The 27260-nt window shown below is 65.8% G+C and overlaps 2 protein-coding genes across 2 annotated transcripts; one reads left to right on the top strand and one right to left on the bottom strand.

Annotated features, from left to right (window-relative positions):
* The first annotated feature begins 11 nt into the window (after window positions 1-11).
* On the top strand, window positions 12-9541 carry LOC138734753 (phosphatidylserine lipase ABHD16A-like). The gene is given in 23 exon segments (XM_069882560.1): window positions 12-138; window positions 529-585; window positions 1263-1329; window positions 1685-1707; window positions 1709-1772; window positions 2191-2276; window positions 2365-2441; window positions 3110-3205; window positions 3481-3535; window positions 3537-3638; window positions 4717-4896; window positions 5094-5157; window positions 5514-5563; window positions 5645-5768; window positions 6525-6629; window positions 7062-7125; window positions 7236-7292; window positions 7540-7599; window positions 8109-8169; window positions 8171-8201; window positions 8692-8841; window positions 9209-9255; window positions 9422-9541. Coding segments are annotated over 23 exon segments (1824 nt in total). The 5' UTR covers window positions 12-36; the 3' UTR covers window positions 9524-9541.
* A 247-nt stretch (window positions 9542-9788) lies between these two features.
* LOC138734750 (valine--tRNA ligase-like) lies at window positions 9789-26918 on the bottom strand. The gene is made up of 31 exons (XM_069882556.1): window positions 26884-26918; window positions 25631-25995; window positions 25015-25152; window positions 24646-24778; window positions 24364-24521; window positions 23720-23813; window positions 23460-23560; window positions 22677-22804; window positions 22422-22586; window positions 22227-22308; window positions 21600-21719; window positions 21317-21425; window positions 20681-20775; window positions 20428-20518; window positions 20198-20322; window positions 19618-19721; window positions 18980-19138; window positions 18494-18584; window positions 17724-17829; window positions 17356-17426; window positions 16777-16902; window positions 15965-16069; window positions 15755-15823; window positions 15424-15502; window positions 14667-14794; window positions 13614-13769; window positions 12656-12931; window positions 11640-11751; window positions 11169-11344; window positions 10161-10310; window positions 9789-9954 (listed from the first exon to the last, which is right to left on the bottom strand). Exons 2-31 carry the CDS (start codon window positions 25991-25993, stop codon window positions 9886-9888), a joined length of 3879 nt encoding a protein of 1292 aa, XP_069738657.1. The 5' UTR covers window positions 25994-25995; window positions 26884-26918; the 3' UTR covers window positions 9789-9885.
* Between the last annotated feature and the right edge of the window lie 342 nt (window positions 26919-27260).

Raw genomic sequence — 27260 nt, 5'->3', positions numbered from 1 at the left:
GGAAGTGCCGTGCCTCCCCCCGCGCCCCCCCCCAACATGGCGCTGCTGCTGAGCTGCGTCCTGGGCCCGCGGCTCTACCGGGTTTACCGGGCCCGAGGGGCTGGGGGGGCGCGGGGGGAGCGCGGGGACGCGGCCTGGGTGAGGGGGGGGGTCTCCATAGTAATTTGGGGGGGGGGCTGTCCTGGGGGGGGGGAGAGGGGAGGGGTCTGTGGTGATGGGGGGGACCCCGGGGTCTCCATGGTAACGGGGAGGGGATATGGGGGGGTCTCCGTGGTAACGGGGCGGGGGGGGAGTGTCCATATTGATTGGGGGGGTCCCACGTCAATGGGGGGGGTGTAAGGTAATGGGGGGCGACACGGGGGGGGTCCTGAGTTAAAGGAGGGTTCGTTGGGGGGGGGTGTCAAGGGATTTGGGGGGTCCTGGGGATGGATTGGGGGGTCCTGGGGGGGTCTGGGGCGGGGGGGGAGAGTGTGAAAGGGAGGGGAGGGGGGGGTGTAAAATGGCGCCCCCCCCCCCCCCCCCCCCCAGGACTCGTACTACCAGCCGCGGGCGCTGGAGAAGCACACGGACAGCGTCCTGGCGCTGGTGAGGGGGGGGCGACTCCGTGTGTGTGTCCCCCCACCCCAAAAATCAGGGGGGGTCCTGTCCCCGTTCTCCATTGCTGTGAAACCCCCCCCCCCCCCCCCCCCCCCCCCCCCCCAAACCCCAGAGTCCCCTTAGAGACCCCCCCGCCCCAGGCTTGGTAACCCCCCCCTTAGCCCCCCCCCCCATATTCCCCCCCAACCAGGACCCCCCATTTCCCCTCCAGCCCCTCACCCAGACCTTGGGACCCCCCTTGGGGCTCCCCATTTCCCCCCCAGCCCCCCCAGACTTGGGACCCCCCCCCCCATCTGCCACCCTGGCCCCCCCCAGACTTGGAGACTCCCCCTTTAGGCCCCTCATTTGCCCTCCAGCACCCCCAGGCTTGGTGACTCCCCCCTTAGCCACCCCCCCGCCGGGCCCCCCCCAGACTTGGGGACACCCCCTTAGGGCCCCCATTCCCTCTCCCAGCGCCCCCCAGACTTGGGGACCCCCCCCCCTTTAGGCTCCCCATTCCCCCCCTAGACTAGGTGATCCCCCCTTAGGGCCCCCCCAGCCCCTCACTCAGTCTTGGGAACCCCCCCCAGGGCCCCCCATTTCCCCCCCCAGCCCCTCCCCCAGAGTTGGGGCTGCCCCTCTGGGACTTGGGGGGCCCCCCCCTCACCTGCTGCCCCCCCCCTCAGGCCTCGGTGCTCTGGTCTCTCTCCTACTACGTCTCCCCCCTCGCCGTCTTCTACCTGTACAGAAAAGGTGGGGGGGGTCTGGGGGGGCTCGGGCTGGTTTGGAGGAGCCAATAGGCAATGGGGGGGGCGAAATGGGGGGGTCTGTGGGGTTGGGGGGGGCAAACGGGTGCGTTGTGGTTCAGGGAGGGTTGGAGTTTATCCTGGGGGGGGGGTCTGGGCTGGTTTTGGTGGGGGCTGGGGGTGGTTGGGGGCTCTGAGGGGGCAGATAGGTGAGGGGGGGGGCAAAATGAGGGGGGGGGCTGTGGGGTAAAGGAGTTTGTTGTGGTTCGGGGGGGGGTCTGGGCTGGTTTTGGGGGCTCGGGGGGGGTCAGGAGTTGGGGGAGCTGTGTCGGTGACCCCCCCCCTGTCCCGTCCCCCCCTAGGGCTGCTGACGCTGTCGCGGGTGGGTGCCGCTGTCGCACTGCGCGGGCACCGTGGCGCTGCTGCTGGCGGGGGTCGCCTGCCTGCGAGGTGAGGGGGGACCCCGATTCCCTGCAGCCCCCGCAGAGGGGCCCCAAACCCCCTCGATTCCCTGCAGCCCCCCCGGTTCCGTCCTCACGGGCCCTTTCTGCCCCTTCTCCCACCCCCCATTTCCCTCTAGTCCCCCTTCCAGATTTGGGGACCCCCCCTTCCTCCCCATTTTTCTCCCCCATTCCCCTCGTTTCCTCTCCAGCCTTTTCCAGAATTGGGGAGCCCCCGTTTCTCCTTCCTCCCCGTTTCTTCCTCCCCCAATTTCTTCCCCCCCACCATTTTCCCTGCCCATTCTCCCACCCCCAACTCCTTTTCATTTCTCTTCCAACCCCACAAACTTTGGGGCTCCCCCAGTTTCTCCCCCCCCCTTTCTCCCCCCCTCCCAGCCCCCCCGATTTCTCACCCCTTTGCCCCCCAGGCCTCGGCCGCTGGACGAACCCCCAGTACGTGGAATTCATCTCGGTGCTGGAGCAGAGCCACCGCCTGGGCACCCCTGAAAGCAAGGTGACCCCCCCCTTGGGGCCCCCCAAACCCCAGGGAACCCCCCACTATATCTCGGGGGGCCCTCACCCCATTTTTCACCCCCCCCCAGCGCAAACTGAACCGTTATTCCTTCGATTTCCGGAGCTGGCCTGTCGACTTCCGCTGGGACAGCGACGGCCCTGCCTGGTGAGACCCCCCCGGGACCCCCCCCAGCCTTGGGGACACCCCGAGACCCCTCTATAATCCTCAGGACCACCCCCGAGCCTTGGGGACCCCCCAAACCTCTTCTATAACCCTCAGGATCCCCCCCGGGACCCTCCCCAGACTTCCTCAAACTCTGGGGACCCCCCTAGAACCTCCTCAACCCCTCTATAACCCTGGGGGCTTCTTGGGACCCCCCCCCGAGACTCTCTTATAACCCTGGGGATCCCCACAGGACCCCCCAAAACCTGAGGACCCTTTGGGATCCCCCCCAACTCTCCTATAACCGTGGGGGCCCCCCTGGGAGACCCGCAAACCCTGAGGACCCCTCGGCACCCATCCTCAGACCCCCCTATAGTCCTGGGGACCCCCATGTGACCCCCCAGATCCCCCTATAACCCTGGGGACCCCTCGAGACCCCCCCCAGACTTCCCTATAACCCTGGGGATCCCCGCTGGGACCCCCACAAACCCTGGGGACCCCCGAGACCCTCCTATAACCCTGACGACAACCCCCAGGGTCCCCCCATCATCCTGTTCCCCCCTCCCAAAGCCTCGGGGATGCCCCAACCCCCCCCCCCCCCCCCAAAAAAAAACCTGGGGCTGCTCTTTCCCAGTCCTGGGCCCCCCCTGACCCCCCCTCCTTGTCCCCAGGGGGGGGTCCCGGTCGGTTCCGCTGCTTCGCGCCCGCCCCGAGCCCCCCCGGCCCTGGTGGGAGCGGCTGCTGGGGGCCCCCGGGAGGCTCGGAAGGTGAGGGGGGGGCCCCTGGGGCTGGGGGAGGGGGCGTGGCCAGGGAGGGGGCGTGGCCAAGGAGATGATTGACAGGTGGGGGCGTGGTCAGATGGAGAGGGGGCGGGGCCAAGGAGATGATTGACAGGTGGGGGCGTGGCCAGATGGAGAGGGGGCGGGGCCAACGAGAATCACGTGATGCTCAAGGGGCGGGGCCACCCCCTTCCAGGTGTGTGAGGGGAATAGAGGGGCCTGTGGTGGGCGGGGCCAAGGGGTCTCTGGCCACGCCCCCCGAGTGGGCGGAGCCTAAACCCCCCCACCCCCCCCCCCTCACCCAGGCTGGTGCTGGCTGCGGACGCTGGGCCGGCGGCTGCTGTTCCCGGGGTCGGTGCGGCTGCTGCAGCGAGCGCTGCTGCCCACCCTGCTGCAGGGCCAGGCGCGCCTCGTGGAGGAGGTGAGACCCGAAAAAAACCCCTGAAACGGACCCAAAAATGGCCTCCGGCAGCACTGACGCCCACCCAGAACCCTGAAACGGCCCCAAAAACGGCCCCAGGAGCACCGAAATCTCCAAAAAAACCCTGAAATGGACCCCAAAACGGCCCTGGAGCATTGAAACACCATAAAAACCCTGAAACGGACCCAAAAACGGCCCCAGGAGCACCGAAATCTCCAAAAAAACCCTGAATGGACCCCAAAACAGCCCTGGGAGTACCGAAACCCCCCAAAACCCCTGAAATGGACCCCAAAATGGCCCCGGGAGCATCGAAACACCACAAAACCCTGAAACAGACCCAAAAACGGCCCCGGGAGTACCGACACCCCCACCAAAACCCTGAAACGGCCACAAAAACGGCCCCAGGAACACCAACCCCCCCCAAAACTCTGAAATGGACCCCAAAATGGCCCTGGGAGCACTGAAACACGACAAAACCCCTGAAACGGTCCCAAAAATGGCCCCAGGAGCACCAAAACCCCCCAAAAACCCTGAAATGGACCCCAAACGGCCCTGGGAGCATTGAAACACCATAAAAACCCTGAAATGGACCCAAAAACGGCCCCAGGAACACCAAAGCCCCCCAAAACCCCCTGAAATGGACCCAAAACCGGCCCCGGGAGCACCGAAACCCCCCCAAAACCCTGAAATGGACCCCAAAACGGCCCTGGGAGCAACAAAACACCCCCAAAAATCCTGAAACAGACCCCAAAACCCCAAAACGGTCCAAAAACAGCCCCGGGAGCACCAAAAACAGTCCTGGGAGCCACAAAACCCTCTGAAAAAACCTGAAATAGCACCAAAAACGGCCCTGGGAGCACCAAAACCCCACAAAAACCCTGAAAAAGATTCCTGAACCCTCAAAATCTCTTCCGAGCCCCCCCCAAAACATCTTCGTTGACCCTAAAACCAACTCTCTAAGCTTACAAACCCCACTCTAAATCCCCGAATAGTCTCTGAGCCCCCCCAAAACCCCCACCCCGAGCCCAAATCCCCCCTCCGAGCCCCCCAAAACCTTTCTCGATCTTCTCCATCCCAGTTCGAGGGGCAGCGGGCGAAGCTCCTGGCGTGCGACGGCAACGAGATCGACACCATGTTCATCGATCGGCGCGGGGGCAGCGACCCCCGGGGCGGCACTTGGTCTGGGGGGGGGCTGTGGGGCTGGGAGGGGGGGTTCTGTGGGGCTGGGGGTGTTTTTATGGGGCTGGGGGGTGGTTTTGTGGGGCTGAGAGGGGGTTCTGCGGAGCTGGAGAGAGAGTCTATGGGGCTGGGGGTGTTTCTATGGGGCTGGGAGGGATTCTATGGGGCTAGAGAGGGTCTCTATGGGGCTGGGAGGGATTCTATGGGGTAAGAGGGAGTCTCTATGGGGTTGGGGGGGTCTCTATAGGGCTGTGACCCCCCTGATTTTTTTTCTAGGTCATTTGCTGCGAGGGCAACGCCGGCTTCTACGAGGTCGGGTGCCTCTGCACCCCTCTGGAGGGTACGGAACCACAGACCCTGCCCCATAACAACCCCCCCCTGAGCTTCCCCAGCCCCACGGAGACCCCCTGATGTCCCCCCCCCAGCCCCATAGAGCTCCTCATATTCTCCCTCCCCCCCCAAACTCCATGGATCATTCCTGCCCCATAGCAGGACTGGGAGGGCTGGGCTGAACCATGTTAACTTTGGGGGGGGTGTTAGCTTTTTTTATCTGTAATTAAGTGGGGTTTTTTATTATTTTTAGATTTTTGGGGGGTAAATTTTAATTTTTGGGGTACCTGCTTTAACCTCGTTTCCTTCTGGGGGGGCCTCCTGGGGCCCAGAGCGGGGGTGATCCCTCAATTTTCTCCCTCCCAGCTGGTTACTCCGTCCTGGGCTGGAATCACCCCGGATTCTTTGGCAGCACTGTGAGTCCTGACCCCCCCACCTTGGGTTTTGGGGTCCCCCCCTGGGTTTTGGGGCCCCCCTGACCCCCCCCTTTTCCGCAGGGGGTGCCGCTGCCGCAGAGCGAGGCGAACGCGATGGACGTTGTGCTGCGATTCGCGCTGCAGCGGCTGAATTTCCCCCCGCGCCGCATCGTGCTCTACGCCTGGTCCATCGGCGGCTTCACGGGTGGGGACTGGGAGGCACTGGGAGGGACTGGGAGGGACTTGGGGAGGCACTGGAGTGAGTTTGGGGGGCACTGGGAGGCACTAGGAAAGAATTGGAGGGCACTGGAGTGAGTTTGGGGGGCACGGGAAGGGATGTGAGGAGCACTAGGAAGGTTTGGAGGGCACTGGGGAGTACTGGGAGGGATTTGGGGGGCACTGGGAGGGACTAGGAAGGCCTTGGGGGGCCCTGAGAGAGACTGGGAGGGGACTGGAGCGAGTCTGGGGGGCACTGGGAGGGACTGGGAGTGGACTGGAGTGAGTTTTGGGGGTGCTGGGAGGCACTGGGAATGGACTGGAGCGAGTTTTGGGGGTACTGGGAGGCACTGGGAGTGGACTGGAGTGAGTTTTGGGGGCACTGGGAGGGACTGGGAGTGGACTGGAGTGAGTTTTGGGGGTGCTGGGAGGCACTAGGAAGGACTTGGGGGCACAGAGAGAAACGTGAGGAGCACTGGGAAGGTCTGGGGGACACTGGGGAGCACTGGAGGGACTAGGGGGGCACTAGGAGAGACTGGGGGGCACTGGGAGGGACTTGGAGGGCACTGGGCACCCCTTTTTTCTAGCCCCCTCCCCCAGGAGCACCTTGTACCCCCAAGGCATGCGATGAGGAGGAAGAAGGGGTCCCCCCTATCTTGGGGATCTCCTTTCAGATTCTGGGGTCTCCCCCCGACTTTGGGGACCCCCCGAACCCCCTTTTTACTCTCTTTCCCCCCCATCCCAGCCACGTGGGCGGCCATGTCGTACCCTGAGCTGGGGGCTCTGGTCCTCGACGCCTCCTTCGACGACGTCCTCCCCCTCGCCCTCAAGGTGCTGCCGCGAAGCTGGCGTGAGTCACCCCAAAAATGGGGACCCCCCCAAACCCCCCTGGGGATCCCCCTAAATTCTCTGTCCCCACCCCCCCCCAGACCCCCAAAACCCTTCAGAACTAGCAACACCCCCCTGCAAAATCCCTCTGGGAGCCCCAAAACCCCTTTGTTTCACCCCCAAAAAACCTTGGGGACCCCCAAAACCCTCGAGAACCACCAACATCCCCCCCCAAATCCATCTGGGACCCCGAAAACCCTTTTTTTTCCCCAAAAAAAAAACACCTGGGGAACCCCCCAAACCCCACCCGGACCCCCAAAACCCTCCAGAAATGCCAATCCCTCCCCCCAGAATCCCTCTGGGACCCCCAAAACCCTTTGCTTCCCCCTCAAATCCATTGGGACACCTCCCCACCCGTTCATTAACCCCCTCTCGTTAATCTCTCGTTATCCAGGTAATTTGGTGACTCAGACGGTGCGGGAGCACCTGAATCTCAACAACGGGGAGCAGCTCTGCAGGTATTGGGGCTCCCTTTTCTGTTTTGGGGTCCCCCCCTGTTTTAGGGTCTCCTGATGGGCTGGGGCTCGTTTTGGGGACCCCCCAGCCCCTTTTTTGTGCCCCCCCCCAGGTACCAGGGGCCGGTGCTGCTGGTGAGGAGGACGAAGGACGAGATCATCACCACCACGTGGGTGCCTGAAACGGGGACCCCCCCCCCCAAAAACGGGGACCCCCTAACCCTGGGACCCCCCCAAAACCCCAGAACGCGTGAAACGGGGACCCCCAAGTCCTGGGACACCCCAAAATGGGGATCACCCCAAACTCTAGGGGCTCTGGAAAATGGGGATTCTCGAAATGGGATGTCCCCCACCCCCAAAACTCTGGGGTCCTCCAAACCCCCCTTTTGCACCCCCCCCCTCAATTTCTGTCCCCAGGACCCCCGACGACATCGGCTCCAACTGCGGCAACGAGCTCCTGATGCGGCTGCTGCGGCACGGTGGGGAGGGGGGCAAAAGGGGGGTCTGGGGGGCAAAAATGGAGGCTGGGGGGGTAGAAAAAGGTCTAGGGGAGCAAAAATGGGGGTCTGGGGGTGTAAAAAGGGGTTTGGAGAGGAAGAAACGAGGGGCTGGGGGGGTGAAAAAGGGGCTCAAAGGGCAGGAATGGGGTCTAGAGGGGTAAAAGGGGTCTGGGGGGGCAAAATGGGGGTTCGGAGAGGTAAAAAGGGGTCTGGGGGTAAAAAAAATGGGGGCCTGGGGGTAAAAAGTGGGTTTGAGGGGTAAAATGGGGTTTGGGGGGGAAGAAACGAGGGGCTGGAGGGGTGGAAAAGAGACTCAGGGAACATAAATGGGGATTTGGGGGAGTAAAAAGGGGGTTGGGGGCATTAAAGGGAGCCTGGGGGTAGAAATTGGGGTCTGGGGGGGTAAAATGGGGGCTTGGGGGGTAAAATGGGGTCTGGGGGGGCAGAAAGTGGGGGGGTGGGGGGTAAGGAGGGGTCTGTGCCCCCCAGGTACCCCAAGGTGATGGCGGGGGAGGGCGCGACCATCGTCCGCGAGTGCTGGAGGCGGCGAGTGGCTGGAGGCGGCGCCGGCCGAGCAGGGTGAGACCCCCCCCGACCCCCAGCCCCACACCTGTGGGGTGGGATGTGGGGCTCTGACCCCCATGTGTGGGGCGCAGGGGCTCTATGGGGGGGTCTGTGGGGCTCTGACCCCCACGTGTGGGGCGCAGGGGCTCTGTGGGGGGGATCTGTGGGGCTCTGACCCCCATGTGTGGGGCGCAGGGGCTCTATGGGGGGGTCTGTGGGGCTCTGACCCCCATGTGTGGGGCGCAGGGGCTCTGTGGGGGGGGTCTGTGGGGCTCTGACCCCCACGTGTGGGGCGCAGGGGCTCTGTGGGGGGGGTCTGTGGGGCTCTGACCCCCACGTGTGGGGCGCAGGGGCTCTATGGGGGGGATCTGTGGGGCTCTGACCCCCATGTGTGGGGCGCAGGGGCTCTATGGGGGGGTCTGTGGGGCTCTGACCCCCACGTGTGGGGCGCAGGGGCTCTAGGGGGGGGATCTGTGGGGCTCTGACCCCCACGTGTGGGGCGCAGGGGCTCTGTGGGGGGATCTGTGGGGCTCTGACCCCCATGTGTGGGGCGCAGGCGCGGTGGCCGCTCGCTGCCCCGTTGACGAGCGTTGGTGCCGCGAGACCCTTGGCGCCTTCTCTGGGGACCGGGACCCCCCCTTCCCGTGGGGCCTGGGTGAGGCGCTGGGGGGCAGGGGGGGGGCTGGGGGGGGCTATAGGGGGGCTGGGGGCAGCCTATGGGGCGGGGGGGGGCTATGGGGCAGTCTGGGGGTCCAGTTGTGGGGCAGGGGGGGCTCTAGGGGGTCTGTGGGGCAGAGGGGGGGGCTATGGGGCAGTTTGGGGGTCCAGTTTTGGGTCTGGGGGGGCTGTGGGGGGCTCTAGGGGGTCTGTGGGGCAGAGGGGGGGCTATGGGGCAGTCTGGGGGTCCGGTTAGGGGGCAGGGGGGGTCTGTGGGGCAGCTTATGGGGCAGAGGGAGGGCTATGGGGGGGGCTATATGGGAGCTATGGGGCAGCCCCCCCCCCGTTAACCCTTTCCCCCCCAGGCGAGGCGCTGGACTCGGCACAGCGGCAGCAACTCGCGCTCTTCCTGGTGAGACACCCCCCCCCCCCCCTTTCCCCCTCCCCTATTTGCCCCTCCCCCTCCCCTATTAGCCCCGCCCCCTTCCCTGGAGGGGGAGGGGCCTAAGGTGGGGGGAAGGGGGTGCTGAGCAGCTCCTGACCCCCCCCTTTGCCCCCCCCCCCCCCCCCCCCCCCAGGCCCAGCACCACCTCCAGGACTTCGAGGCCTCGCACTGCTCGCCCCTCCCCCCCCAGGTTTTCCGTCCCCCCCGCCCGCTCGGCCCCTCCCCCGCTCATTAAACCCCACGATCTTTTGTACCCGCGTCTTAATTAACGAGGCGGGGGGGGGGGGAGCTAATAAAGCTAATAAAGCTTAAAAACTGGGGGGGGGGGGGGGAGGTTGGGGGGCGGCTGTAGCAGGGGGAGCCCCTTCCTGGGACCCCGACTCATTGAGTCCCTGAGGCCGGAATAGGACTGATCCTCACTGGAGGAGCCGGTCCTTGCTGGGAGCACTGGGAGGGGTGGGGGGGTCCTACCTCGTTATCCATTGACCAGAACTGCTGACTCAGCCAAATCGCCTTTATTGGGGGGGGGGGGGGTCCCAAGAGGATTTGGGGGGTCCAGGCCGGGGGGGGGGGTGGTCATTGAGGTTGGGGGGGGGGTCACAGCATCCTCCTCATCATCTCCTCGGCTTCCAGAACCTTCTGCAGCTCGGCCTCCATCTGTGCCAGCTGGGGGGGGACACACGTGTGGGTCCCAGCCCCCCCCTCCTTCTTGGAGCCCCCCCAAACCCACATTTTACCCCCCCCACTCCCCATTTTTCCCTTCTCAACCCCCCCTTTCACCCCCCCAAACTCCCCTTTTACCCCCCCAAAACCCCTTTTTACCCCCCAAAACCCCTTTTTCCCCCCCTAAACCCCTTTTTCTGTCCCCCAACCTTTGCGGCCTCGGCCTCCTGCACGTTGGGGGGCACCTTCTGTTGATACTCGGGGCCCCCCCGGCGCTCGCGCAGCCGCTGCAGCCCCCGCTCCAGCTCCCCCCGGCGCCCCCCGAGCCGCGACAGCTCCTTCCCCGCGTCCACGATGCCCTGGAACGGGGGGCAAGCGCCCCAAAAACGGGTCAGGACCCCTTCAAAATGGGGTGAAACCCCACAAAACGGGGCGAAACACCCCCAAAATGGAGTGAAATGACCCCAAAATGGAGTGAAACCCACACAAAACGGAAAGAAACGACCCCAAAATGGAGTGACAGCCCCCAAAATGGAGTGAGAGCCCCCAAACTGGAGTGAAATGACCCCAAAATGGAGTGAAACCCCCACAAAACGGAAAGAAACAAGCCCAAAATGGAGTGAAATGACCCCAAAATGAAGTGAAACCCCCACAAAACGGAAAGAAACGACCCCAAAATGGAGTAAGAGCCCCCAAAATGGAATGAAATGACCCCAAAGTAGAGTGAAACCCCCACAAAACGGAAAAAAATGACCCCAAAATGGAGTGAGAGCCCCCAAAATGGAGTGAAACGACCCCAAAATGGAGTGAAACCCCCACAAAATGGAAAGAAACGACCCCAAAATGGAGTGAAATGACCCCAAAATGGGGTCGGACCCTCACGAAAATGGGGGGACCCTCACCAAATGGGGCAAGACCACCCCCCAAATGGGATCCGGAGGGTTTTTTGGGGGGGTCTGGGGGCTTTTGAAGGGGTCTGGGGGGTTGTTTGGGGCGCCAGGGGGGTTTGGGGGAGGGTCCTGGAGGGTTTTTTGGGGTCCTGGGGGGGTCTGGGGGCTTGTGGAGGTGTCGGGGGGGGGGTTTGGGGTGCCAGGAGGGGTTGGGGAGGGTCCTGGAGGCATTTTTTGGGGTCTCTGTGGGTTTTGGGGGGGTCCTGGAGGCTTTTTTGGGGTGTCTGTGGGTTTTGGGGGGCCCCGAGCGGTTGTTTTGGGGCTCACCTTGAGCAGGAGGTGCACGGTGCAGCGCTCGGAGGCGACGGCGACGGCGCAGCCCGGGGGGGGCTCCTGCCCCGCCCCCAGCACCCGCACGGCCCCCACCCCCCCCAGGGCGCGGATGTGGGGGCGACCCCGGCCCGCGACTGCCCCCCACGTGGGGTCTGGGCACTGCAGGAAACCTGGGGGGGGGGCAAAAGGGGGGGGTCAGCACCCCCAACTGCTCCCCCAAGCCCCTTTTGCCCCCCCCCAAACCCACCCCCAGATCCCATTTTACCCCCCCAGCCCCCTATTTGCCCCCCCAAGACCCCATTTTACCCCCCCCACTCGCCTTAAAAGCCCCCCAGACCCACATTTCCGCCCCTCAGACCCCCTTGTACCACCCCCAACCCCCTTTTCCCCCCCAGACCCCCTTTTGCCCCCCCAGGACCCCCCCATGGCCCCCTGTCCCCCCCCCCAGACCCCGTTTTTGCGTACAGGGGGGGCGCTGGCGCGTGAGCCCGTGGTCGGCGCGCAGCCCCCTCAGCGCCCGCACGATGCTGAGCACGAACTCCATGGCGGCCTCGGCCTCCTCGTCCCTCAGGGAGAACTGGGGGGGGGTTAAAAAGAGGAGTCAGACCCCCCCCCCCGACACCCCAAAACCCACGAGACCCCCTTACCCCCCAAATCTCCCCATTCCAGGCCCCCAGGACCATCCCGAATCCCCCAACCTCCCCCCCAGGACCCCCAAATCTCCACCACAGGACCCCCAGACCCCTCGATTTCCCCCCCCCGGACCCCAAATCTCCCCCCTAGAACCCCCAGACCCCCCGATTTCCCACCCAGGAACCCAAATCTCCCCCCCAGGACCCCCAGACCCCTCGATTTCCCCCCCCGGACCCCAAATCTCCCCCCTAGGACCTCCCAGACCCCCCTGACTTCCCCCACAGGACCCCCAATCTCCCCCCCAGAACCCCCAGACCCCTTGATTCCCCCCCCAGGACCCTCAGACTCCCCAATTTCCACCCCCAGACGCCCCAATTTCCCTCCCAGGACCCCAAATCTCACCCCCAGGATCCCCAGACCCTGCGATTTCCCCCCCAGCACCCCAAATCTCCACCCCCCAGATACCCCAATTTCCCCCCCCGGGCCCCCAAATCTCCCCCCTAGGTCCCCCAGACCCCCCAACTTCCCACCCAGGAACCCAAATTTTCCCCCCCGGACCCCCCGACTTGACCCCCAGACCCCTTGATTCCCCCTCTCCGGACCCCCAGATGCTCCAATTTCCCTCCCAGGACCCCAAATCTCCCCCCTCAGGACCCCCAGACCCTGACATTTACCCCCAGACCCCTTGATCCCCCCCCCCGGACCCCCAGACGCCCCAATTTCCCTCCCGGGACCCCAAATCTCACCCCCAGGACCCCCAGACCCTGCGATTTGCCCCCCAGCGCCCCAAATCTCCCCCTCAGATCCCCCAATTTCCCCCCCCCGGACCCCCAATCTGCCCCCCTCACCTCGTGGGTCTCGGGGTAGGGGCAGAGGTGGATGCTGGGGGGCGCGGGGGGTGCGCGGGGGGGCAGCCGCTGCCACAGCTCCTCGGTGACGAAGGGCATGAAGGGGGCGAGCAGCCGCAGCCCCGCGTCCAGGCACACGAACAGCGTCTCCCGCGCCGCCCCCGCGCTCCCCACGTCCCCCCCGGACCCCTCCTCCTCCTCCTCCTCGGCACCGGGGACCCCCCCGGGCCCCCCCTCGGCCGCTTCGGCTCGCGACAGCACCGGCTTCACGCACTCCTGCAGACAGAGACCATCCCAGTAGCACCAGTCAGGCCCCAGTTCATTCCAGCGTCCCCGGTCTGGCCCCAGTCAAGCCCCAGTCTCGTCCCGGTGTCCCCATCCCACCCCTGTTCCCATCCCAGTGTCCCCAGTCTGGCCCCAGCCCCGTCCCAGTGTCACCAGTCAGGCCCCAGCCCGATCCCAGTGTCCCCAGTCCCATCTCAGTGTCCCCAGTCTGTCCCCAGATCCGTCCCAGTATCCCCAGTCAGGCCCCAGCCCCGTCCCAGTGTCCCCAGCCCGATCCCAGTGTCCCCAGTCTGTCTCCAGCCCGATCCCAGTGTCTCCAGTCAGGCCCCAGCCCGATCCCAGTGTCCCCAGCGCGATCCCAGTGTCCCCAGTCTGTCCCCAGTCCCGTCCCAGTATCCCCAGTCTGTCCCCAGCCCGATCCCAGTGTCCCCAGTCCCATCCCAGTGTTCCCATTCTGTCCCCTGGCCCATCCCAGTGCCTCCAGCCCCATCCCAGTGATCCCAGTCTGTCCCCAACCTGATCCCAGTGTCCCCACATCCTATCCCTGTTCCTGTCCCAGTGTCCCCAGTCTGTCCCCAGCCCCATCCCAGTGTCCCCAGCCCCATCCCAGTGTCCCCAGCCCCTTCCCACCCCCGTGTCCCCCTCCCAGTGCTCCCAGTGCCCCCAGTCTCACCAGGAAGACGTCGCAGAGCTCATAGAGCCAGAACCCGTGAGCAGCCGAGGTGGCGCCGGGGAAGTCGAAATCCTCGAGGGCGGCTCCGCACGAGCCCACGGCGGCGGCTAAACGGCTCAGGACCCAGCGCTCCGCGAGCCCCGCGCCCACTGGGACCTGCGGAGACCATACTGGGAGCACTGGGAGGGACTGGGAGCACTGCCCAGCCCCATAGATTAGCCTCCAGCCCCCCGTGTGTGGGTCTCAGCCCCATAGACTGGCTCCCAGCCCCCCAGTTTTGGCTCCCAGCCCCCTAGATCAGCTCCCAGCCCCCTAGATCGGCTCTCAGCCCCATAGATCGGCTCCCAGACCCATAGATCAGCTCCCAGCCCCATAGATCGGCTCCCAGCCCCCTAGATCGGCTCTCAGCCCCATAGATCAGCTCCCAGCCCCATAGATGGGCTCCCAGCCCCCTAGATGGGCTCCCAGACCCATAGATCGGCTCCCAGCCCCTTAGCTGTGGCTCCCAGCCCCATAGATCGGCTCCCAGCCCCACAGATCGGCTCCCAGCCCCCTAGCTGTGGCTCCCAGCCCCATAGATGGGCTCCCAGCCCCCTAGATGAGCTCCCAGCCCCATAGATGGGCTCCCAGCCCCCTAGATGAGCTCCCAGCCCCCTAGATGGGCTCCCAGCCCCATAGATCAGCTCCCAGCCCCATAGATCAGCTCCCAGCCCCATAGATGGGCTCCCAGCCCCATAGATCAGCTCCCACCCCATAGATCGGCTCCCAGACCCATAGATCAGCTCCCAGCCCCCTAGATCGGCTCCCAGCCCCCTAGCTGTGGCTCCCAGCCCCATAGATCGGCTCCCAGCCCCATAGATCGGCTCCCGGCCCCCTAGCTGTGGCTCCCAGCCCCATAGATTGGCTCCCAGCCCCCTAGATCGGCTCCCAGCCCCCTAGATGGGCTCCCAGCCCCATAGATCGGCTCCCAGCCCCCTAGATCGGCTCCCAGCCCCCTAGATGGGCTCCCAGCCCCACAGATCGGCTCCCAGCCCCACAGGCGTGGGTCGGTACCTGTGGGGCGGGGGGGGGCTGGAAGCCGGGCCCCAGGGCGCGCAGGACGAAGCGGGCGCCGTTCCAGATCTTGTTGCAGAAGTGGCGGTAGCCGAGCACCCGCCCCACGTCCAGGTTGATGTCCCGGCCTGGGGGGGGGACGGGGGGATCCCGGGGGTGGTTATGGGGGGCTAAGGCTGGCGTGGGGGGAGCTTATGGGGGTCTGGGGGGGCGGGGGGGGGGGTTATAGAGGCCTAGTGGGGGGCCTGGGGGGGCTTTATATGGGGTCTGGGGGGGTCTGGTGTGGGGTTCTGGGGGTCGGGGGTGTCTGGGGGGGGGTTATGGGGGTCTGGGGGGAGTTATGGGTGTCCCGGGGGGGGTTATAGAGGTCTAGGGGGACCCCTGGGGGGCTTTGTATGGGGTTTCGGGGGGGGGTTATAGGGGTTTGGGGGAGGTTATGGGGGTCTGGGGGGCTTCTGGGGGGGGGTTCTGGGGGTCGGGGGTGTCTGGGGGAGGGGTTATGGGTGTCCCGGGGGGTTATAGAGATCGAGGGGAACCCCTGGGGGGCTTTATACGGGTAATAGGGGGGGATATGGGGGTCTGGGGGAGTCCAGGGGTGTCAGGAATGGGGCTGGGGGGGTCCTGGGAGGGTGATGGGGGTCTGGGGGGGGGCATGTGGTGTTTTGGGGTGTTTTTGTGGTGTTTGGGGTGGTTTTGGGATGGTTTTGGGTGTTTCTGGGGTGTTTTGGGGGTGTTTGGGGTTGTTTTGGGGTCCCACCCTGGGCTGTGTAGGCGCAGAGGGCGAAGCGCAGGGCGTCGGTGCCGCACTCAGGGATCCCGTGGGGGAAATCGCGTTTCTTGAGGGGGAGGGAAAAAAAGTGTGGGGAGGGGTCACGGCAGCCCCAGACCCACCCCCAGTCACCCCAGTTCCGCCCCCGCCCTCCCCAGTCAACCCAGTTTCCCCCCCAACGCCCTCCCCAGACACCCCAGTTGCCCTCTCAGCCGCCCCTCAGTGGCCCCATTGCCCCCCCCCAGTTGCCCCCTGCCCCTCCCGCACCCCCAGTTGCCCCCCCGCCCTCCCAGTTTGCCCAGTTGCCCCACAGTCCCACCTGCCCCTCTCGCGCTCGCTCCAGCTCCGAAGGGTCCAAGTTGCTTTTCTCCAGCTGCTCGTGCAGCCCCTGCGGGAAAAAGGGGGGTGGGATACGGCGTTGGGGGGGGGCCAAACCCCACCAATTGCCCTCTAATTGCCCCTCCAATTGCCCCATTGCCCCCCTAACCCCTCGTCTTACTCCCCCCCAGCCCCCCCGTTGCCCCCCCACCTCGAGGGAGATGCCGTTGATGACGTCCAGGGGGTCGATGACGTTGCCCAGGGATTTGCTCATCTTGCGCCCGTGGGCGTCGCGCACAATCGCGTGGAGATAGACCTGGGGGGGCACGGGGGGGGTCTCTGGGGGGGCTGGGGGGGGTTTGAGGGGGGTCTATGGGGGCCCTGTGGGGGTTTGAGGGGGTCTAGGTGGGGCTGGGGGGGGTTGGTGGGGCCTTACAGGGGTTTTAAGGGGGTTCTATGGGGGATTTGAGGGGGTCCTAGGGTGAATTTTGGGGGGCTGATGGGGTTGGGGGGCCCTATGGGGGGATTTAGGGGGTCTAAGGGGACCCTATGGGTGTTTGAGGGGATCTAGGGGGGGCTGGGGAGGGTTGAGGGGATGGATGGTGGAATTTGGGGGGGCTGTCGGGGCCTTATGGGGATTTTAAGGGGGGTCTATGGGGGATTTGAGAGGGTTCTAGGGTGAATTTTGGGGGGCTGATGGGGTTGGGGGGCCCTATGGGGGGATTTAGGGGGGTCTAGGGGGCATTTAAAGGGGTCTAGGGGGGGCCTATGGGGGTCTAGGGGGGATTTGGGGGGGGTCTCTGGGGAATGTGGGGGGTCCCTGTTGAGTTTTGGGGTTCGGGGGGGGTCCAGGGAGGGGTCCGGTTGGGTTTTGGGGGCTCCCAGTGGATTTCGAGGGGGTTCTGATGGATTCTGGGGGGGGAACCTGGGGCTCAGGGGGGGTCCTAGTGGTTTTTGGGGGCTCCCTGTTGGGTTTTGGGGTTCAGGGAGGGGCCCCGGGGGGTTTTGGGGTTCGGGGGGCACCTCGCGGAAGGGCAGCTGCCCCGTCAGCGCCAGCCCCAGCATCACCATCCGCGCCACCCAGAACCCCAGGATGTCGTGGCCCGTCTCGAGCAGCGAACCCGGGTAGAAGAGGGTCAGGTCCTGGGTCTGGGGGGGCCAAAAAAGGGGGTTCAGGGACCCCAAAACGGCCACGATTCACCCCAAAATCCACTGACCCACACACGCCCCCAAAATCCCCACACATCACCCCAAAAAACAGCTCCCAAAACCCAAAGAGGGACCCCCAATAGAGCAGGGCCAGGCCCTGGGTCTGAGGGGGCCAAAAAAGGGGGTTCAGGGACCCCAAAATCACCACAATTCACCCCAAAATTCACTGACACCCCCCATCCCCCAAATCCCCCCAAAAAACCAGCCCCCAAAACCCAAAGAGGGACCTCAACAGAGCAGGGCCAGGTGCTGGGCCTGAGGGAGCCAAAAAAGGGAGTTCAGGGACCCCAAAATCGCCTCAATTCACCCCAAAATCCACGGACACCCCCAAAATCCCCACAAATCACCCCAAAATCCCCACAAATCCCCCCCAACCCCCCCGCGCCCCCTCACGGTGTCGGGCCAGCCGAAAACGGAGAAGGGGAAGAGCCCCGAGGAGAACCAGGTGTCCAGCACGTCCTCGTCTGCCGCACCAGTAACACCAGTAAGACCAGTAGTACCAGCAGCACCAAGACCCCCCAGTGCCTCCCAGTCCATCCCAGTAGCCCCAGTGTCCTCCATTTCTCCCCCAGTCCCTTCCCAGTCTCTCCCAGTTCCCTCCCAGTGTCCCCCATTCCTCCCCAGTTCCTCCAGTCCCTTCCCAGTCCCTCCCAGTGCCTCCATGTCCCTTCCCAGTCCCTCCCAGTTCCCTCCCAGCGCCTCCCATTCCTCCCCGGTGCCTCCCAGTCCTTCCCAGTCCCTCCCAGTGTCCCCAGTCCCACCTTGCCGCAGCTGGACGTGCTCGGGGCTGACCCCGAAGGCTTTTGCCGCTTTCTCTCGCGCCTCCTCCTCGCTGCGGCCGCTCGCCCAGTAGCGCCCGTCCCCGTCCTGGACCCACAGCGACCCACGGCGTGACCCACAGCGACTCATAGGGACCCAGAGACCCATAGGGACCCACAGCGACCCCACAGTGACCCACGGCGTGACCCACAGCGACCCCATAGGGACCCAGAGACCCATAGGGACCCACAGCGACCCCACAGTGACCCACAGCGTGACCCACAGCGACCCATAGGGACCCACAGAGAGACCCCAGACCCATAGAAACCCATAGAGACCCCATAGGGACCCCGCAGGGACCCCCAGAGACCCATAGGGATCCATAGGGACCCATAGGGACCCACAGAGAGACCCCAGACACATAGAAACCCATAGAGACCCATAGGGACCCAGAGCGACCCACAGAGACCCATAGGGACCCCATAGGGATCCCACAGGGACCCACAGAGACCCATAGAGACCCACAGGGACCCCACAGAGTCCCATAGGGACCCATAGGGACCCATAGAGACTCCATAGGGACCCCCAGAGACCCATAGGGACCCCATAGTGACCCATAACAACCCATAGCAACCCACAGGAACCTTATAGAAACCCACAGGGACCCATAGAGACCCACAAAGACCCCACAGAGACCCATAAGGACTGATAGAGACCACCTCCTCTGCCCCCCAACTGCCCCTCCCCCCCCCGCCCCACAGCTGCCCCCCACCTCGCCGGGGGGGACACTGGGGTCGTCAATGGTGATGAAGTAGGCAGGGATGCGGTGCCCCCACCAGAGCTGCCGCGAGATGCACCAGTCCCTGAGGGAAAAAGGAGAGTTGGGGGCAGAAGAGGGGGGAAAGGGGGGAAAGGAGGGGGAAAAGAGGGGAGAAAAGGGGATTGGATGGGGGAATGGGGGGAAGAGGGCAAAAAGGAGGGAAAGGAGGAGAAAAGGAGGGGAAAATGGGGGGAAGGGGCGGTAAAAAGAGGGGGAAAAGGGGGAAAATGGGCGGGAAGAAAGGGGCGGGAAGAAAGGGGCGGGAAGAAAGGGGCGGGAAGAAAGGGGCGGGAAGAAAGGGGCGGGAAGAAAGGGGCGGGAAGAAAGGGGCGGGAAGAAAGGGGCGGGAAGAAAGGGGCGGGAAGAAGAAGAAGGAGGAGAAAAAGGGGCACGAGGGGCCGTGGGTGGATCTACGGGTCGGTCCGTGGGGCAGCCCACCTGCTGTTGTCCATCCAGTGGAACCAGGCCCTGGCGTGGCCCGGGGGGCGCAGTCGCAGCTCCCCGGAGCGCACGGCGGCGGCCGCGGCGCTCGCCAGATCCTGGCAGCGCAGGAACCACTGAGGCTTCAGCAGCGGCTCCAGCACGTCCTTGGAGCGGCTGCGGGGCACAGAGACCCACAGAGACCCATAGCGATCCACAGAGACACATAGAGACCCATAGACACCCCAGAGTGACCCACAGCAGCCCCACCACGACCCACAGACAGCCCAGAATGACCCATAGAGACCTACAAAGACCCCAGAGGGACCCATAGACACCTCAGAGGGACCCACAGCCACCCCACAGAGACCTATAGATACCCCACAGGGTCCCACAACAACTCAGACACCCCATAGCGACCCTTAACGACCCACAGACACCCCATAGCGACCCATAGATACCCCATAGTGACCCACAGAGACCCATAGACACCCCAGACTGACCCACAGCCCCTCTCCGTCTCCTCCTGCCCCCCAGGTCCCACATCTCCACCACCTTCTCCCAGCCCCACATCTCCCTCTGACCCACATCTCCTCCCACCTCCCCCTGCCCCCCAAGTTCCCTCCAGCCCCACATCCCCCCCCTGCGCCCCCCACCTGCAGATGGGCACCACCATGGGGTTCTCGCGCCGCCCCCGCAGCAGCCCCCGAGCCTCCAACGCCTCCAGCACGGCCACGCGAGCCTGGAACCGCGGCAGCCCCTGCGCCGCCACACCAGTCACACCCCAGTACCCACCAGGGACCCCCAGAGCCCTCCCAGTAACACCAGTCCCCTCCCAGTGCACCCGAGAGCCCCCCAGTGCATTCCCAATCCCTCCCAGTGCTTCCGACAGCCCTCCAGTGCCTCCCAGTCCCCTCCCAGTGCCCCTAAGAGCCCTCCAGTGCCACCCAGGCACCTCCCAGAGCCCCCCAGTCCCCTCCCAGTGCCTCCAAGAGCCTCCCAGTCCCCTCCCAGTGCCCCCCAGTCACCTCCCAGTGCCCTCCAGACCCCTCCCAGTGCCCCCAAGAGCACTCAAGTGCCCCCCAGTCTCTCCCATTCCCATCCCAATGCCCACCAGTCCCCCCAAGAGCCCTCCAGTGCCTCCCAGTGCCCACCAAACCCCTCCTAGTGCCCTCCAGCGCCCACCAGTCCCCTCCCAGTGCCCCCCAGTCCCGTCCCAGTGCCCCCCAGTCTCACCAGGAAGGGGGGGGGCACCCCGCAGAGCCGCCCGTCATCGCTGATGATGGAGACGCAGGGGAGCCCGTGGCGCTGCCCGACCTCGAAATCGGCCGCGTCGTGCGCCGGCGTCACCTTCACCGCACCTGGCGCAGGTGAGGGGGGTCGGTGGCCCCGTCCCCCTTATAGGCTGCTCCCCAGTGACTCCCCCTGCCCCATAGGTGACTCCTCCGGCCCCATAAGTGACTCACCGGTGCCGAACTCGGGGTCCACGAAGCCGTCGTGCAGCACGGGGAGCGTCTGCCCCGTGAACGGGTGTCGCACACGGCGCCCCCGAAGGTGCTGGGGGAGGTGGGGGGGGAAATGGGGTCAGGGAGACCCCCCCCCCCCCAGGCCACAAAACCCCCTCCCCAGGCCACGAAGGACACGGGGGGCACTTGTGGGGCAGGACGGGGGGCTGGGGGGGGCCTGGGAGGCACTTGCGGGTCGCGCCGTGGGTCGCACCTGGTAGCGGGGGTCGTCGGGGTGCACGGCCACGGCCGCGTCCCCCAGCATCGTCTCGGGGCGCGTGGTCGCCACCACCAGCTCCTCGGCCTCCTCTGCGGGACCCACAGAGACCCCATAGAGACCCACGGGGACCCCACAGCGACCCACAGGGACCCCACAGACACCCATAGGGACCCACAGAGACCCCATAGGGACCCACAGAGACCCCATAGGGACCCCATAGGGACCCCATAGGGACCCCACAGAGACCCACGGAGACCCCATAGAGACCCATAGGGACCCATAGGGACCCACAGAGACCCATAGAGACCCCATAGAGATCCATAGGGACCCCATAGAGACCCATAGCGACCCCATAGAGACCCACGGAGACCCCATAGAGACCCCATAGGGACCCATAGCGACCCACAGAGACCCCATAGAGACCCACAGAGACCCATAGGGACCCACAGAGACCCCATAGAGACCCACAGCGACCCCCAGAGACCCATAGCGACCCATAGCGAACCCCCCCACCCCATAGCGCCCCATATCCACCCCCCCTGCCCCATAGCGACCCCCAGGGCCCCTTACAGCACCCCCCTCCACCCCATAGCTGCCCCCCCCGCCCCACGGCCGCCCCACGGCACGTACCGCCCCCCTCCAGCGGGTAAGCGAAGGCGAAGATCACCCCGAACTCCACGGGCTCCTCGTAACCCGGGACCTTCAGCAGCGTCCGGCCCCCCAGCTCCCGCTTCTCCACCTGCCATGGGGGGCAGACCCATAGCGACCCATAGAGAGAGACCCCGCTGACCCACAGCGACCCACAGACACCCCCCGCTCAGCCCCACAGCACCCTTCCCCAGCCCCATAGCGTCCCCCCCCGCCCCACAGCTGCCCCCCAGCGTCCCCCCCCCGCCCCACAGCTGCCCCACACCTCGATGTCAGAGATGGCGGACTGCAGGGCGCACGACCAGTGCACCAGGCGGGTGCTCCTGTAGATCAGCCCCGACTCGTGCAGCCGCACAAACGCCTCCCGCACCGCACGGCACATTTTCTGTGGGGCAGGGGGGGGTCAGCGCCCCATAGGGAGAGCCCCAGACCCATAGAGAGAGACCCCAGACCCATAGAGAGACCCCAGACCCATAGAGAGAGAAAGACCAGACCCATAGAGAGATCCCCAGACCCATAGAGAGACCCCAGACCCATAGAGAGAGACCCCAGACCCATAGAGAGACCCCAGACCCATAGAGAGACCCCAGACCCATAGAGACCCCAGACCCATAGAGAGACCCCAGACCCATAGAGAGAGAAAGACCAGACCCATAGAGAGATCCCCAGACCCATAGAGAGACCCCAGACCCATAGAGAGAACTCCCAGACCCATAGAGAGACCCCAGACCCACAGACAGAGAAAGACCAGATCCAAAGAGAGATTCCCAGACCCATAGAGACCCCAGACCCATAGAGAGGGAGAGACCAGACCCACAGAGAGATCCCCAGACCCACAGAGAGACCCCAGACCCACAGAGAGACCCCCAGACCCCCCTGCCCCACATCTCACGGGGTCCATGGTGAAGCAGGCTCGGTCCCAGTCCATGGACGCCCCGAGGCGGCGCAGCTGCTGGTAGATGCGGTCGCCCTTCCTGTGGGGCAGAGCGGGGGGCTCTATGGGGGGCTCTGTGGGGCGCTACGGGGGGCTCTGTGGGGCGCTACGAGATGCTCTGGGGCGCTCTGGGTCGCCGTGGGGCACACTCACTCCTCCTTCCAGCGCCAGACCTCGCGCAGGAAGCCCTCGCGGCCGAGCTGGTGTCGCCGCAGCCGCCGCTCGCGCCAGAGGCGCCGCTCGACGACCACCTGGGTGGCGATTCCCGCGTGGTCGCAGCCCGGAGTCCACAGCGTCGTCGCCCCCCGCATGCGCTGCCTGTGGGGCACAGCGGGGACCCGCTATGGGGCAGGGGGAGCCGCTATGGGGCAGGGGGAGCCGCTATGGGGCAGGGTGTGGGGCACTGACCATCGCACCAGCGTGTCCTGGATGGCCACGGTCAGCGCGTGGCCCAGGTGCAGCGTCCCGGTGACGTTCGGGGGCGGCAGAACCAGCGCAAACACCCCCCGCGGGTTGGGGGCCGACAGCGACGGCCGCTGTGGGGCAGCCCCACACGTCAGGGCCTGCCCCACAAGGGCCCCCCCAGCCCCACAAGTGCCCCCTCAGCCCCACAAGTGCACCCCAAGTGCCCCCCCAGCCCCACAAGTGCCCCCCAAAGGACCCCCCGGCCCCACAAGTGAGCCCTGAGACACATAAGTGCCCCCCAAGTGCCCCCCTGCCCCCCAAGTGCCCCACAAGAGCCCCCTCAGCCCCACAAGTGCCCCCCAAAGGGACCCCCCAGCCCCACAAGTGAGCCCTGAGACACATAAGTGCCCCCCAAGTGCCCCCCTGCCCCACAAGTGCCCCACAAGTGCCCCCTCAGCCCCACAAGTGCCCCCCAAAGGACCCTCCAGCCCCACAAGTGACCCACAAGTGTTCCCCCTGCCCCGCAAGTGACCCCTCAGCCCCCCAAGTGCCCCCCAAAGAACCCTCCAGCCCCACAAGTGCCCCATAAGTGCCCCCTCAGCCCCACAAGTGCCCCCCCAGCCCCACAAGTGCCCCACAAGAGCCCCCTCAGCCCCACAAGTGCCCCCTAAAGGACCCCCCAGCCCCACAAGTGCCCCCCTAGCCCGACAAGTGCTCCACAAAGGGACCCCCCAGCCCCCCAAGTGCCCCCCCCAGCCCCCCAAGTGCCCCCCAAGCCCCCCTCACCCCGCACTCGGGTTTGAAGAAGCCTTGTTGCTCCCACCAGGGGTACCAGGCGGCCTCCACGTGCCCCGGGCTGTACGAGGGCGGCAGCGCGCGGCTCAGATCTGCCGGACGGACACACGGACACGGGGACAGACGGGGACACGAGGGCACAGGGAGTGAGGGACAGACAGACAGGGACAGACAGAGGGACGTTGGGGCCAGGTCCGACCCCCGCGTCCCCTGCCCCCCCACCCCCGTGTCCGTCTGTCCGTCCGTCTCACCCTTTTTCTCCCCCGGGGGTGTCTCCAGCTCCAGCTCCGACTCCCCCCGAGGTGGCGCCCGGAGCTCCCGATGCGGCTTCGGCTTCGCCCGCGCCTGCAACGGGACCCACAGAGTGACCCACGGCGACCCACAGGGACCTATAGGGACCCACAGAGTGACCCACAGCGACCCACAGTGACCCATAGGGACCCACGGTGACCCACAGGGACCCATAGGGACCCATGGCGACCCATAGGGACCTATAGGGACCCACAGAGTGACCCACAGCGACCCACAGTGACCCATAGGGACCCACAGCAACCCATACGGATCTATAGGGACCCACAGAATGACCCATAGGGACCTATAGCGACCCACAGGGACCCATAGGGACCCCATAAGGACCTATAGGGACACACAGCACGACACATAGAGACCTATAGGGACCCACAGCAACCCACAGTGACCTATAGGGACCCATAGGGACCCCACAGGGACCTATAGGGACCCACAGTGACCCATAGCGCGACCCACAGTGACCCACAGAGTGACCCACAGGAACCCGTAGGGACCTATACAGACCCATAGGGACCCCACATAGACCCATAGGGACCCCATAGGGACCCACAGGGACCCATAGCGACCCCATAGGCCACGTCCCCACCTGCTGCTCGCGGTTTTTCTCCATTTTCTGCTGGAACTTCTCCAGTTTCTCCCTTTTTTTCGCCTCCTTCTTCAGCTGCGCCGCCCGCTTCGCTTGGGGAGCCGCCTGCCCCGCGGCGTCCTGCCCCGCGGCGTCCTGCCCCACGGGCTTCAGCTCCACTGGGGAAAGCAGCGGGGCAGCTCCATCGCCTGCCCCATAGCGACCCCCGCGACGGGGCAGGGCCAGCCCCACAGCAGCCCCCCCCTGCCCCACAGCAGCCCCCCCTGCCCCATAGCGACTCACGGTGTGGGGCGGGCCCCTCGTCCCCGCAGAGCCCCACGGGGCCCAGCACGGCGCGGAAGTGGGGCAGCCCCACACACTCCAGGAACCAGCGGGTGACGTTGGGGTAGGGGGCGCGGGCGGCGGCGTCCAGGATCTGTGGGGCAGACGAGGATGGGGGGGGGGGGGGCGCACGACCCACAGCGACCCCATAGGGACCCCACAGAGACCCACAGGGACCCATAGGGACCCACAGAGACCCCACAGAGACCCATAGGGACCTATAGGGACGGGGGGGGTGGGGGTTGGAAGGGGGTGGGGGGGGGTGCTATAGGGCACGGGGGGGCACTATGGGTCACGCTATGGGGCAGGTTATGGGTCAGGGGGACTCACGCGCCGCAGGGGGGGCAGGAGGGCGCAGGCGACGCTGACGTCGGCCAAGGTGACGCGAGCCCCGACCAGGAACCGACGTCCCTGAAGCTTCGAGTCCAGCGCCCGGAGGGCTCGATGCAGCTCGGAATGAGCCCGGCCCTGGGAGACATCCCATAATAACCCCACAGCCACCCATAGAGACTCACAGAGACCCCATTGCTGCCCCATAGCCCCCCCTTTCAGCCCCGTAACCCCCATTTCTGCCCCGTAACCCCCATTTCTGCCCCATAGCCCCCCCTTTCAGCCCCATAACCCCCCCTTTCAGCCCCATAACCCCCCATTTCTGCCCCGTAACCCCCATTTCTGCCCCATAACACCCCCCTTTCAGCCCCATAACCCCCCATTTCTGCCCCATAGACCCCACCTTTCTGCCCCATAACCCCCCCTTTCTGCCCCATAGACCCCCCCTTTCAGCCCCATAACCCCCCCTTTCAGCCCTGTAACCCCCCTTTCTGCCCTGTAACCCCCCCCTTCTGCCCCGTAACCCCCATTTCTGCCCCGTAACCCCCATTTCTGCCCCCTCAGACCCCACAGCCCCCCCTTTCTGCCCCACAGCCCCCCCTTTCTGCCCCCTCACCTGCTTGGGGTCCCCCTCGAGGATGGCGACGGCCGGGGCGATCTCCCCCTCGGCAAACGCGACCCACTGCCGGACGAGGGCGGCCTCGGGGGCTCCCCCCGTGCCCCCCAACATCTCGGGGGGGCTGAGGAAGAGGGCGGCGGGTCCAGGACCCTCCAGCAGGGTCCCCGCGGGCGTCAACAGTGCCGGCAGCGGTGCCCCCGGCCTCAGGCCCCCCGGGGGACCCCCCGAATCCCCCTCCTCGCCCCCCAGGCGCACGATGTGGGGCGGCCGCGGGGAGAACTGGGCGGCGATGAGGACGCGGAGACACGAGGAGTCGGACGGAGGCGGCGGCACGAAGAGCAGCGGAGGAGAGGGGCTCATGGCTGCGGGGAGAGAGGAAAAAGGGGGTTACAGGGGAGAATTGGGGGGCTATGGGGGGTAAGGAGGGGGAAATGGGGGTCTGGGAGGGGGAAATGGGGGGCTGAGAGGGGGAAATGGGGGTCTGGGAGGGGAAATGGGGGGCTGAGAGGGGGAAATGGGGGGTTACAGGGGGAAATGGGGGGCTGAGAGGGGGAAATGGGGGGTAAGGAGGGGGAAATGGGGGTCTGGGAGGGGAAATGGGGGTGTATGGGGGGAAATGCGGGGGGCAGAGAGGGGGAAATGGGGGTCTGGAAGGGGAAATGGGGGGCTGAGAGGGGGAAATGGGGGGTTACAGGGGGAAATGGGGGGCTGAGAGGGGGAAATGGGGGGTTATGGGGGTCTGGAAGGGGAAATGGGGGTCTGAGAGGGGGAAATGGGGGTCTGGGAGGGGGAAATGGGGGGTTATGGGGGTCTGGAAGGGGAAATGGGGGTCTCGAAGGGGAAATGGGGGGTGAGGGGGGAAAATAGGAGGCTGGGAAGGGAAATCTGGGTCTGGGAGGGGACATGGGGGTAAGGAGGGGGAAATGGGGGGGTCATGGCTATGGGGGGAGGAAAGAAAACGGGGTTAGAGGGGGAAACGGGGTGAGGGAGGGGGAAATAGGGGGGGGCCAGGAAGAAACGGGGGTCGGGGGGAGGAAAACTGGGGTTCATGGCTGCGGGGAGAGAACACGGGGGTCAGAGGAGGGGAAATGAGGGGATGAGGGAAGCGGGGGAGCCGGGGGGAGAGAAAAACAGGACACTTGTGGGGCTGGAGTCAACTGGGGGGGGGCACTGATGGGGCTGGGGGGGGGGGTGGGGTCGCTCGGGGGTCACGTGGGGGTCGCTTTGGGCTCCCCCCCACCCCCCGGTACCTGAAGCGGCGGCGGCGACAGCGACACGTGGGGGGGGGGGGGGGGTGCGCCCACTGCGCATGCGCAGAGCCCGCTGGCTGCTGGGAGGGAGGGGGCGTGGCCGCGCCCGCCGCGCGCGCCTATTGGTTGCGGGGCACGTGGGGGGGCGTGGCCAGAGCGTGGGGCTTCGCCTTAAAGGGGGCGCGGCCGGAGCGGGCCCCCCCCCCCCCCCAACCCCCAGCCCCACAACTGCCCCCCCAGCCCCCTCTCGTGCCCCCCCAGCCCCACAACAGCCCCCCAAGTGGCCCCTCTGACCCCCAAGTGCCCCCCCAGCCCCACAACAGCCCCCCAAAGCCCCCCCAGCCCCACAACTGCCCCCCCTTTGCCCCCCAAACCCC

This window comes from Phaenicophaeus curvirostris, unplaced genomic scaffold (genome assembly GCF_032191515.1).
Source record: "Phaenicophaeus curvirostris isolate KB17595 unplaced genomic scaffold, BPBGC_Pcur_1.0 scaffold_191, whole genome shotgun sequence".
NCBI classification, from domain to species: domain Eukaryota; kingdom Metazoa; phylum Chordata; class Aves; order Cuculiformes; family Cuculidae; genus Phaenicophaeus; species Phaenicophaeus curvirostris.
This window is presented reverse-complemented; position numbering and strand designations above follow the sequence as displayed.

Coding starts and splice junctions, on each gene's coding strand:
- LOC138734750 (XM_069882556.1), bottom strand. CDS start 25,993: ATGAGCCCCTCTCCTCCGCTGCTCTTCGTGCCGCCGCCTCCGTCCGAC. Junction 23,814..24,363: donor AGAAAAACCGCGAGCAGCAG/GTGGGGACGTGG, acceptor GTCCCGTTGCAG/GCGCGGGCGAAGCCGAAGCC. Junction 16,070..16,776: donor GGCAGCTGCCCTTCCGCGAG/GTGCCCCCCGAA, acceptor GTGCCCCCCCAG/GTCTATCTCCACGCGATTGT.